This window comes from Hordeum vulgare, chromosome 4H (assembly GCF_904849725.1).
Source record: "Hordeum vulgare subsp. vulgare chromosome 4H, MorexV3_pseudomolecules_assembly, whole genome shotgun sequence".
NCBI lineage: Eukaryota > Viridiplantae > Streptophyta > Magnoliopsida > Poales > Poaceae > Hordeum > Hordeum vulgare.
The window spans coordinates 522,539,311-522,552,363 of record NC_058521.1 but is presented as its reverse complement, the minus strand read 5'-3'; the positions used below and the strand labels follow the sequence as shown (position 1 = coordinate 522,552,363).

Sequence of the window (13,053 nt, the reverse complement as noted above, 5' to 3'; positions counted from 1 at the left end):
TCTAAATCAAACCCTGCGATTGTCTGGTAAACTGTGATTGCAAAGGATGTCCGCGATTATCTTTTTCAGACAACGCTGATTATTTCGAGACCAGCAACCTAGTTCGCTGGGTTTTTTTTTTGTTTTTTTGTTTCTATTTACATTTTTATACTTTTATTTTTTATGTGTATTTGTCCTCATTTTTAAGAAATATCTGAGTTTTCAAAAAACTGTTTGTCTATGTCAAAAAATGTTCAAGTTTTTCAGCATAATGTCGCAATATGAAAACATGTTTATCTTTCTGAAAAATGTTCACGCTTTCAAAGCAATGTTTCCAATTTTTCAGAACAATTAGCCCTTTCTGAAAAATGTTTGTACTTTCCAAACAACGGGTCCAAATTTTCAACAATGTTCTCGTCTTCCTATTTCTTTTGTTTGACGAGAACGTGTCCAATTTTTCAGAAAAATATTCGCGCTCTCAAAACAACAGGTCCAAATTTTTGATATTTTTTAATTTTAAAAATGTTCGTATTTCAAAAAAAGTTCAAAAAATATCTAAAATGTTCTTGCGTTCAAAATATTTGTGTTCCTGTAATTCAAAACTTTTTGAAAATGTTTTTTATATTTAAAAATTTCTTCTTATTTTCATAAAATGTTCTTGTTTTCATTTTGTTCCTTTGGTGAAGAAGGACTGAGCGGTCGGTGGATTGTTGAAGAACATCACCCCCGCACGGACTCAAGGAACAACAGGAAGTATGATGTGCGCCTGTTAGAGCTGCAATAGAGCTTGTCGGGATGCCATAGATGTTGGGGTGGAGCTTCGCATAGGCTGCAATGGCACTGCGTTGACTGACTATTGTCATTGCTTTTGTTGTAATTCAATGGTCATAAGAGTGCTGATCCAATGGCTGAATAGGCGGATGATTTCTTAGAGAAATCATCCGACTGATTCGTAGCAATCTCTATTCAAACAATAATAATACAGTGTTTGGAATGGCCGAGCGTTCCGTGAGTCCATGCCGTGTACACTTTCAATCAAGCGCACCTTTAGATTCAGTGGGCCGGTCCCGAGAATAGGGTGTGCGCGTGTTGAATTTTTTTTGAACAAATAGAATAAACGGGCCAGCCCAGCAGACATTCAGTGGGCCAGTCCAGCAGGGAGTAGTGTGCGTCCGTTGGAATTTTTTTGAACAAAGAAATTAAAACGGGCCGACTCATCAGACGAATCACGGTTGAAACGATGACAAGGTTCGATTTAGACCGGAACTGCATAGTTCAAGTACAATGGACCGGAATTTCGATTTGAGGGTTCATTCCGTTCGACTAATGTAAGTTTAAGGTTTAAACTAGACTTTTTCCTTTTGAAAACATGCGCTTTGTGAGCCGGCCGGCCAGTGTGGGCGGCAGCGCACTCCAGGTCGACTGGACGACCAGTTCACCTGATACGCGGAGCGGACACAGCTCGTGAGAAGTTGTCGCCCCGCGCTCGCCAAGCATCCATCCCCGCACGTAGCTTTCCTTCCTTCTTCTTCAGATCCATGTCAACCCATCTCCCCCCTCTCTCTTTTCCTCTGGTACATTCAGATTCAGGCATTCAGCCATGGCGCTGCTGAGGAAGCTCTTCGCTCGGAAGGCCATGGATGGACTGTCGCACGTCTCCGAGCGGGTCTTCGGTACGTACCATGCACCATCACATGGCTTTTTGTTTCTCAGATGAGAGATCACAATACGGCTGGTTGAACTAAAACTGACCCGGAGTTCCTTTGAACAGTGTTCAACTCCTGCCTGTCGCTCGGCGCCCTCGACGAGGGCGCGCACAGGGACTACCTGACCAGCACCATCATCCAGCTCAAGGCCGGCAACCCGCACGCCTCGCTCATGGTCGTCAACTTCGCCGCGGCACCGACCGGAGCCGGAGCCGTGCACTCCCTCCTTCGGCACGGCGCCGCCGCCGTCGTCACCGACTACCCGTCCCGGTACGGCGGCTGCCCGGCGCTCCCCCTCCCGAGGATCCGCGCGTTCCTCGGCTCGTCCGTGGACTGGCTGGTGTCCGGCCACCAGCGCAACATCCTGCTCATGCACTGCGACGGCGACGGCGCGGCGTGGCCTGCCCTCGCGTTCGCCATGGCTAGCTTGCTGGTGTACATCGAGGAGGCCGCGCCGGAGCGGACGACGCTCGACGCGGTGTATGGGAGAGCGCCGGCGAAGCTGCTGCGCGCCTGCTCGGCGCTCGACCCGAGGCCGACTCATCTGAGGTACCTGCGGTATGTGACGAGGCTCAGGGACAAGGGGTCCCTCATGGCCATGAAGCAGCAGCCCTTCGTCCTCGACTGCCTGATACTCAGAGCTGTCCCGGATTTCGACGGCGGCGGCGGATGTAGGCCGGTTGTTCGTGTCCACGGCGAGCCGCGTGAGCCATCGGCCGATGCTTCTTCGACCCAGCTTCTGTTTAGCACGCCAAGGATCAAGCAACAGTTCAAACACTATAAGCAGGTGATGAAACCTTGAAGGTCCATGGATGCTCTCAAATAATGGTGTCATGAATGGCGATTTGGTACTAATGCTCTTCTAGTACCTCGGATGTTTGTCTTAATTACAGGCGGAAAGCACGGTGATCAAGGCTGACATTGGATGTCAGATAAAAGGCGATGTTGTTATCGAGTGCATCCATGTCGGTGATGAAGACCACGAGGAGATCATGTTCAGCGTCATGTTCAGCACTTGCTTTCTGCAGTCCAACATGACGGTTTTCACTCTGGAGGATATTGATCTGCCATGGAACTGCAACAAGGAGAAATTTCAGGAGGACTTCAAGATCGAGGTATACATTCTCTCCTCAAAGCCTATCAGTCAACCCCTTGAACTGATACAGCCTACAAGTGTTTGCGTATTGAAACATTGCGAGTCCGTGGACCAGGTGTTCTTCTCAGAGGTGGAGCTGTCTGACACTGATGAAAGCCATGACGAGAGCGAGCTTTCCTCCATAGGGAACGCAGATGAGTTTTATGACTTTGATGAGATACTGATCGAGGATTCAGATTTTGACCAAGATGATCGTGAACCGCTCGGTGAAGCTTCACGGCAAGATCACTGTCAAGATCCAAACACTAACATAGAGCACAGTGAAACTCGAGCGTCAGATAGCGCAAGTAACAGTTCAGCAGAAAAAGGAGAGGACGGTGAAACCGGTCCATCAGATACAGATAGCGCAAGTAACGGTTCTGATGAGAAGGGAAGCGTTGGCACCGACGACGAGGCCGAGTTTATCCATGGAGAGGGAGTTGATGTTACTAGAGAAACCAAAGATCCTACATTAGGAGAAACAGGCTATCTACTGGAAGCTGGAAGCAGCAGTTCTTCTATGCCACCAATCCTTCCCACAAGAAGAGATATAAATGAAGAGACGCCAACAGATTTCCGAGAAAACAGAAGTGCTGAAGGACTCATTCCAATGCAAAAAGGTGTCCATGGGGTTACGAGTGGGGTCAGTGAAGTAAGTCACAGCAGCGAGGGGGGATACGGAGCCCTCACACTCCAGCCTATGAGGAAAACTAGGCAGAAGCAAGCTGCCATAATCCCAGCAGTTCCCATCATTCGGAAGAAAATGAGGAGAACAGACACGGGAGCAGATGACAAGAAGCCTGCAACATCAAAGACGCTCGCTAGAGTGGGCTCGCAGAGGGGAGCACTTGTTGCAGCTTCTAGTTCTTCCAACAACAGCACATCTCAAGCAAAGACAAGTCCATCTACTCACAGACACCATGAGATCCCAAACAGGCTCAAGCAAGGATCAGCAGCTCAAGCAATAAGAACTTCAAACCTTTCCAAAGAACACTTGAAGCATAGTACTGCCATAAGGCCAGAGGTAAAACAAATAGTTTTGACCCGGCAAGCATCTCCATCTTTCGCACCAAGTCCTCTGGGCCGAGAGCGTATCCAAGAAGCCGGCGAATGCAGCGGTAATCCCATGGAGAAAGCCAAGAAATCAGTCATTCATTCCTCTGAAAAACCGAGGAGTAGTAGAGCGCCAAAACAAGAATCACCGGTCGTAGAAGCCCCTCGTCGAACAAGCGTTCTGAAGAAATCCATGTCCTCACCGGCAATCTCGGCAACACCGGCCGTTTCTTCCCCGGGAAAGAGTAGGGCTATGGCTTCGCTCCCTGGGGTGAACACATCTCGTCCGAGCTCAGGGTTTCACATAGCTTCTTCTTCCTCGCCTCGAGCTCAAAAACACAGCGTGACGCCGCCTTCGTCTCCCGGAAGATTGCCGCTGGCCGGTCCGAGATTCAGCAGAGCAGTGCCAGTTTCTCAGACAGATGTACAGCAGGGTGCATCAGCTCCGACTAGGTTGCCTCGCCGTGCATCATTCAGCGAGTTACCCCGATCTGTAGCGACCTCTAGAGCGGGTGATGTACAATCTCTATCGCCAAAAGCATCTAGAGTCATCCAGAACCAACGAGAAGGCGTGAAAGGCAGTGGCAGAAGTTTGTCCCCTTCATTACCGAGATTAGCGGCACAGCCATGGCCAAAGACCACAGCAGTAGTTTCAGTGTCCAGCTCTAAAGACAAAAGAAGTGGAACTGCGCCGGCAAGGCCAACGAGATTAAGCTCGTAAGCTCTTCTCCGGAATGTACTTGTAATCTTATTTAATTCACCCTTTGGTGGAATGGAAATCAGTATCACAATACTGCTTCAGTTCCCTCACAAGAAAACGCCCACTTGTGGACCTGCAGACTGTTGAATGTTGAGTTTGGAACAGCTTGTTAGAATAATTGCTGAGATTATGCAACTGCTAATCGGATCTTGTCTAATCCACATGAATACTACTGGATTTGATGCGGAAATTAGTGGACAATAGGATGATTATACCTCCGTTTGAAGAGGCCATCTTGATGGAGGAATCAGAATCTGATGTTGGTGACGAATTGCAGCAGCGTAGTCGATCACAACTCGGGCACCTCGTCGGAGTAAGGCCAGCCCTTCACGTCAACGTCGAGCGGTCTCCCGATTGGTTTGGAGTAATTATCAGAGGACACCGTTATCTTAAGAGATACCACGATCAAATAGGTGCAGGGTGCCTTCCTTTATATATGGGGAGTGATATGCGCCCGCGCGTCGGCCCAAACTTTCGGCCAGCCGCGCCCGAGCCGCAGGATCCATCAACCCCGCGTCGTCCGCATCGTTGGATCCACATGCAACATTTTTCCTCATATGCAGCAAAATTTTGATGTGATGCAACAATTTTTTCAACGGTTGCAACAAAAAATAAAATTTGTAGCAAAAAAAATATCTACGTGATCGTAGAAAAAAACGAAGCTGATGGTGCGTGGTAGCAAAAGTCAAACGCCGGTTGTAGCAAAAATTTACGTGACGTGTATGCAACTTTTTTAGTGAACGGTTGCAGCAAAACATGATGCCGGTTGTAACAAAAATTAACACGGTTGTAGCAAAAGTAAAAAAACATGGATTGTAACAAAAATCCGACAAACTGGAGTTGTAACCAAACGTATATGCAGTTTTTTTACTGGGACAAAAAATAGTAAAAAACGCTTGCAGCAAAAATAACGCTGGTTGCAACATATTTAGACGAAAAATGTTGCATCCATTGATCAGCGAGGCGCACGGGTGGAAAAAATGTTGCATGGGTCCACGCGCGGGAGGGACGACCGGCGCGTCGATTCGGCCGGCGCACGGGTGGGAAACGATTCCCTTTATATATAGCGCTCTATATAACGTGGGACCTAACCATATTCGTAACTAGCCCCCCAATCGCAGACGCAAATCGCCAATTACCGTTATTTAGTGTTAATCTCGTACTAATTAACTAATGGGCCCACTTCGTAACCTCGAACCGCCGTCATGGTCGAGAGACCGAGGGGAAGTTCACCATCTCCTCCCTCAGGTACGCAATTCCTCATTTACCAATCTATGTTGTTCTCGTTTTCGTGCCTGGATCAGGGAGAGGGGATTTTTCCCCAGTGATGCTAGTATATGTGTGGATAAGGAAAATGATCATCTGATCAGTATGCGTGATTTGGTTGTAGAAGGTGATGGAGTTTCTACTTCTCCTTAGTTCGGCCGTATAGGATTGAGGGATTGGTAGAAGACCCTTTGGTCTGTAGTAGTAACAGTAGGGATTTGGTTTTAATGTTGATTTTACTGGTAAGGAGGGTCATCTAGTAGATGATGGCGTTGCCATGGCCCTGTCAGATGATTCTGGTGAAGTATGATATGGACAGTACTACTACTGTACATATTTACTCTGTTCAGTCAGATGACAAGATGGAGAAGGATCAGGTTTCTAAGCTAGAAAATGTTTCTCTGTATGTTAGATTAGGGGATGAGAGGAGGGGAATTGGAGCTTCTGCTCCTCTGTCAGAGAAGGATGAGAAGGAGGAATATATGGCAGAGATGATTTATATAAAAGAGGTAGTTGTGGTACCTCAGATATGGAATCCAGTAAGGTTAGGAGTGCTGTTATACAGGTTCAGGGGGTTCCCCCAGGTGATGGGACTACAGTTCAAGGAGGAAACAAAATGAATATGGATCAGGTTGGTTATATACCAGAAGTTGTTCCTGTTAAAACTAGTGCGGGTTCTAATGAGAGGGAAAAGGGATCTTTTGCTCCTTTGTCAGAGCATAATAGGAGGGTTAGGTATTATGAACAAGGATTTCCTCCTTTGGAGAAATTACTTCCCTAGAACAAAATGAGGATGGACGAAGGAGATTCTAGGATTAAGAAAAAAGGAAACATATCATGCCCAGCTTTAGAAAAAATGGATGGAGTGTCTGCTCCTGTGTCTGATATTTCTGCAGATAAAGAAGAGGTGGTAACTTTGGGTGAAATTCCAAAAATACCCTCAGCCCCAGGGTACTTTGGACATTTCCCAATTCCTGCCCCTTTGATTAATGGACGTGTGGTCAGGAAGAGACCCTATGAAAAGGCGTATTCTCTTTTGAGAAACGACTCTGAGGAGGTGGATGAGGACTTTTTCGTCCAACTGTGGGTTATCCCCTCCACTGGCCGTCAATATAAAAGGCCTCCCTCTCCTCCTCCCCCACCGAACCCTAATACTATTCCTCCCCTTTTCTGGATCAAGAAGGATCTCTTCAGATCCAAGAAATTTTCCAGAGAGGACTGCTTCCCTGTGGAGTTCCCTGGTCGATTTGATCCTATCCCCACCTCCTTTAGGTTAGTTGTGGAAGGGATCAGGCAAGGATCCTTGTCCTTTGCTGAAGTGGTCAAGGGGAAGATGGAGATCGGCCGGCCACAGCAAAGACCCCCTCGCCTGCAAACAAGGGAGGAGGAGGAGGGGGAGCTGGATCTGGAGGGAGACTGATCCCTGTACCTGCTCCTGCGCCTGCTGCAGTGGACAAAGCAGTTGTCCCACCTCAGATCCCTGCAGTTCAACCTCTTGACCCCAGGTATAAAGAAATGATCCGTTTCAACTGTAGTTGGCCAGGTCACTATGTGGGGAACTGTATTGAGAACAAAAAATGCTTCATATGTGTTGGTGGGCATAATGTTAATAACTGTGCTGCCTGGGCCAAACCCCAACCCACTGCCACTTATTTTGGTAGTGTTGCTGCTGGTTTAGGACTCTATCATATTGATATTCCAGTGGCTGCTGAATCAAGCTGGTTGAATTATAAAAATTGTGCTATGCTCAAGGTGATCAAAGGAGAGGTTTCTACCTCAGAGCTGTTGACTCAATTAAATGGTATATTCTGCAAAAACAAAGAATGGCCATGGAAGATCAGGGAATTGGAGGAGAAGAAGTTTCTTTTGAGATTCCCTCCTTGGAAAAATGTCAATGATTTGATTGAGTTCCCTGCTTTTGAGTTGCCCATAGATGGAGTGTCTGTAAAAATCTGTGAATGGCAGGGTATGTTAGACCCATTTGGAGAGTTGACAGAGGCTTGGGTGCAAATAGAAGGGATTCCCCCCAGGTGGTGTGCATGGAAAGTGTTTGCTCAAGTGGCTGCCTGCTCTGGAGTTCTAGTAGATGTTGATTGGAATGGGATATTCAAAAGCTTTTATGAGGTGGTAAGGATCAAAGTGGCCTGTAGAGATCCCAAGAAAATCCCATTTGAGAGGCTAGTGGAGATGAAAAAGAAGTTGTACATCCTGTTTTTTACTGTAGAAGGTTTTGATCAGATTGGGGAAGAGACTGATGGTGATGATGTAGATCCTGATGAGGATAATCAAGAGGTGGAGGAAGATGAACAACAAAGGAAAGATGATGGAGATGATGAAGCTATTGATGAGATTGACAAAGCTAACTTCTCTTCCAAGAATATGGAAACTGGGAGCAGTAGCAAAAACAATCAGAGGATGTCTATTACTGCAGCAGATTTCCACCCCCACAATCTGATGGATGAAGTTCATGAGGAGTTTGTGGAAGAAATTAAAGATAAAACTACAGAGGATAAAAGCTGGGACATGGTGACTGATGGGGAAAAGGAAATGGAGATGGAAATGGACTCTCCCAAATGTAACATAATGATGGATATGTCAGCTCACCTGGATTATTGTTCTGAACAGTTGCAGAAAATAGAGATGCTGGAATCTGATGAAGAAGAGGAAGGGGTCCTACCTGAGATGCAATGCTTGCCTAAGGAAATGACTACTATACTGGGATCAACTAAAAGATCTCTGCTGGACACACTTGAAAAAGAGGCTGGATTGAAGAAAAAGAAAAACTCTACCAAGGAGGGGAAATGGGGCCCTGTTCTCAACAATAAGCCAAACACTAGGGGGCATGGAGGGGTTAAAATCATGGACAAAGCTGCTGCTTACATGCTCAAGAAGAATTTGGAGGTGCCCAAGACTTTCAAAGGTAAATCTTTTGCTACTTTATCTCCAAAAACTTTAATTGCTGATATTAATAAAGTGGATATCTGCATTGGCAAACATGAGGATGACCAGTCTGGTATTATTTCTGAGATGATGAGTGAGGAGAGAGTTAAAAGCATGCAATTTGCAGAAAGTAACATTGAGATTGTTCTCCCTGAAACTTTGGATTTGGATGAAAAATTAGAGATTAATGATGAAGGACAGAATTCACTTATCACATCAAATGGCACTGCTGATGTAGAAATGAATAGTCCTAAAATTAGAACCAAAAGTAAGCCTTGTGGCTTGTCCCATCCTTTTAAGATTAAATGATTGGGGCCTTTTGGAATGTCCGTGGTCTAGGTAAACTTGGGAAAATTCAGTGCCTGTGTGATTTTTTGAGAAATAATAAAGTTTATTTTGTGGGTTTCTTTGAAACCAAAAAAGAGATTATTGATGTAAACATCCTTAATAAAATTGCTGGTAATAGTGAATATGCTTGGAACTTACTACCTGCAGTTAACACAACAGGGGGGGGGGTCCTTGTGGGTCTTAATAAGAATTTATTTGAGATCACTGGTTTTATAGACAATTTTTTTGTTGTATTACTATTGTTAAGGACAAGAAAGATGGCTATATTTGGCAGTTTGTGGCAGTTTATGGCACATCATACATGGAACTGAAGCTAGAATTTATAACTGAGCTCCATGATGTGATGACTGGGATTTCTTACCCTGTTATCTTTGGGGGAGATTTCAATTTGGTTAGATCTGTGGCTGATAAGAATAATGGGGTGGTTAACCATCAGTTAGTTTATTTATTTAATGTCTGGATTAATAAGTGGGCCTTAATGGAGATTAATGTGGCAAATAGGTGTTATACATGGAGTAATAATCAGGAAGATCCTATTTTTGCAGCTATTGACAGGGTGTTGGTTTCTGCCACTTGGGATGGTCATTTCCCTATGTCTGTACTTTCTGCCTTACCAAGAGTGGGGAGTGATCACACTCCTCTCATTCTAGATACTGGGGGGAGGAGGGTTACCCCCTAAACCTTTTAGGTTTGAGAAGTGGTGGATTAACCAACCTGGGTTGAAAGAGTTAGTGACAGGTATTTGGAATACCCCTGTTCAGGGGAGAGATCCAATAGATAGATGGATGAAGAAAGTTAGACTCCTTCGGAAAAAGATTAAAGGCTGGAGCATTAATATGGAGGCTAGTTTTAAGAAGAAGAAGAGAGAGCTTTTGCTCGAATATGATATCTTAGATGTGTTTTCAGAAAAGAACCAGTTAAGTGCAGGAGACAGAGATAGACTTAATGCTATCAAAGCTGAACTGGGTCTTATCTGGAAACAGGAAGAGACGGCCTTGTGGCAGAGAGCGAGGGATAGTAATATTATAGATGGGGACCGAAACAATGCGTATTTTCATGCGTTAGCTAACCATAGGCATCGTAAGAATCATCTTTCGGTGCTGGTTGGAGAAAATGGCCCAGTTCATTCTACTGAAGGGATGTTAGATGTAGCGACCTCTTTCTATAAAAAGCTTTTTAGCTTCGAACCAAAGCGTAACATTAATCTGGGGACTTCCTTTTGGGAGGAGGAGGATCTGGTCACTGAGGAGGAAAATGCTTCCCTCCAAAGAGATTTTTCTCAAGAAGAGATTAGAACTGCCATTTTTGGCAGTTATGCCAATGGTGCCCCGGGCCCATATGGGCTTTCTTTCCTGTTTTACCAGACCTTCTGGGAGGTGATTAAGCAATATTTTATGGAGTTAGTTAAAGACTTTGAGAATGGTAATCTGGACATTCGTAGGCTCAATTTTGCTTCGATTGTCCTCATCCCCAAAGAGCAAGATGCTCGGGAGATGAAAAAATTTAGACCTATTAGTCTAAGTAATTGCTGTGTTAAGATTTTCTCTAAAGCTATGACCAATAGATTGGCCCCTATTGGGCATAGACTTATCTCCCCCAATCAAACTGCTTTTATCAAAGGGAGATATATTTTGGAGAGTGTGGTGATGACCCATGAAGTGATTCATGAAGTTAAGAAATCTGGGTCTCAGGGCCTGGTTCTTAAGCTGGACTATGAAAAGGCTTATGATAGAGATAATTGGGAGTTTCTTTTTGATATGCTGCAATCCAGGGGCTTTGGGAATAGGTGGATTTCCTGGATTAAAATAATTATGATCAATAGCACTTTTAGTGTTAAAATTAATGATACTGTGGGTCCCCATTTCCTGGGGGAAAAGAGCTTAAGCAGGGGGACCCCTCCTCCCCACTCCTTTTTAATCTAGTTGCTGATGTATTTACCAAGATGTTGCAAAAAGCTGCTGTTCAAAGTTTGATTGCGGGGCTTCTGCCTCATATTATACCTGGAGGGGTGATTAGTTTACAATATGCAGACGATACTATTCTCTTTTTAGAAAATTCTGCAAATAAAGCTAGACACTTTAAATGGCTGCTGGCTTGCTTTGAAAATCTCTCAGGGCTGAAAATCAACTTCCATAAAAGTGATCTTATGACCATTAATGTGGAAGAAGAGCAAGCCAAGGAGTTTGCACAGATTTTTTGTTGTAAACTTGGGAAATTTCCCATTAAGTATCTTGGAGTCCCCCTTCATTATGATAATCTTAGGAGGGAAGACATCCAACCAATCATTGATAGGATTATTAAGAATTTGGCTGGATGGATGGGGAGATTTCTTACATATAGAGGGAAAATTGTTCTGTTGTGTGCTTGTATTATTAGCATTCCTCCCTACCTTATGTCGGTGATTAAATTTCCTCAATGGGCTATTAATGCCATCAACACCCAGATGGCTCACTTCTTTTGAAGGGATCTTGAGGATCACCATAAATATCACTTGCCTAGGTGGGGGAAAATTACTAGGAAAAGGGAATATGGGGGCTTGGGAATTCCTAATCTGAAAGAATTCAATATGGCCTTGTTGGCCTCGTGGGGGAAACGTTTTCTTGATGATTCTGAGAGAGATTGGAAGAAGAGTATCAAATACAAATACATGTCTAACTCTAATAACATCTTGTGGTGTGGGGGAAACAATGGCTCATCCTTTTGGAAGAGTATTACTTGGTCTCTAAATGGAGCTAAAGTTTTTTATAAGTGGAAGTTAGGAAATGGTGAATCTATTAAGTTTTGGGATGATGTGTGGGCTGGGGATTGTTCCCTAAAAACCCAGTTTTGGGGGATGTATGATATCTGTAATCAGATTGACTGCATGGTAGCCTAGGTGTGGGATGGTAGTACATTGCGTCTGACCTTCAGAAAATGTGTAGATCAAGAAGGTCTTTCTTTATGGAATCATCTGGTGGAGGTGGTTAAGCGAGAGAGGTTGTCTGGTGATCTAGATACACCTATATGGAGGTTGGAATCGAAAGGTGTTTACACAGTTAAGTCATTCTACAGTCAGATTAATTTTGGGGGTGTGGTTTCTACCACTGCGGATAGCATGTGGAAAGTTATTTGTCCACAAAAAATTCATGTCTTTTTATGGCTATGTGTTCATAATAAAATACTAACAAGAGATAATTTAGAAAAACATAGACCTGTTGAGGATAATACTTGCCTTTTTTGTAGCTGCAAGGAGACAGTACAACATCTCTTCTTTGATTGCATAGTAGCTAGACAGATGTGGGGTTTCATATCAGAGACACTTGAAAAACCAGAAATTTTAAGTTTTGATGATATTATTGTGTTGTGGAAAGATCATAAGAAGAATTGTGTGGTTAACATGGTGATTGCTGCCTCCTTGCGGAGCATATGGAAGCTTAGAAATGAATTTTGTTTTTAGGGCTGCATCTGGAGAAGTGTGAAATGCATTCTTGCAAAGCTGTACATTCATCTCAATCAATGGTGGGTTTTGTTCTCCAGTGCTCAGGCAGATCTGCCGCGAGACTTCATCAGGCAACTGGACAGGAGACGCGGGGAACTGCTCCGAATTGCTTGGAGATGAAACTGGGGGAGGGGATAGGGAACCTAGTCTTCAAATAAATATCTTTGGGTTGTAACCCCTCTTCGGGAGAAAAACGATGGTGGATCTAGCTAAGACTGTTAGCTATTTTCCTGTAATTTTCAGATCTTTTTCTGTCTGGATGTTGGGTTGTAACAAAATTGTGGTTGCTTCATTTATAAAAATGGGGCAGGGGGAAACCCGTTTCGTTCAAAAATATATATTTCTAACATTCTTCCACTTGGTTGAATGGTTAACATCATTAGTCCAT

General features: G+C 44.4%; 1 protein-coding gene across 1 annotated transcript; it reads left to right on the top strand.

Annotated features, from left to right (window-relative positions):
* The first annotated feature begins 1,215 nt into the window (after positions 1 to 1,215).
* On the top strand, positions 1,216 to 4,601 carry LOC123446756 (formin-like protein 20). The gene is made up of 5 exons (XM_045123299.1): positions 1,216 to 1,652; positions 1,751 to 1,966; positions 2,072 to 2,472; positions 2,579 to 2,800; positions 2,897 to 4,601. Exons 1-5 carry the CDS (start codon positions 1,580 to 1,582, stop codon positions 4,592 to 4,594), a joined length of 2,610 nt encoding a protein of 869 aa, XP_044979234.1. The 5' UTR covers positions 1,216 to 1,579; the 3' UTR covers positions 4,595 to 4,601.
* Positions 4,602 to 13,053: the final 8,452 nt, after the last annotated feature.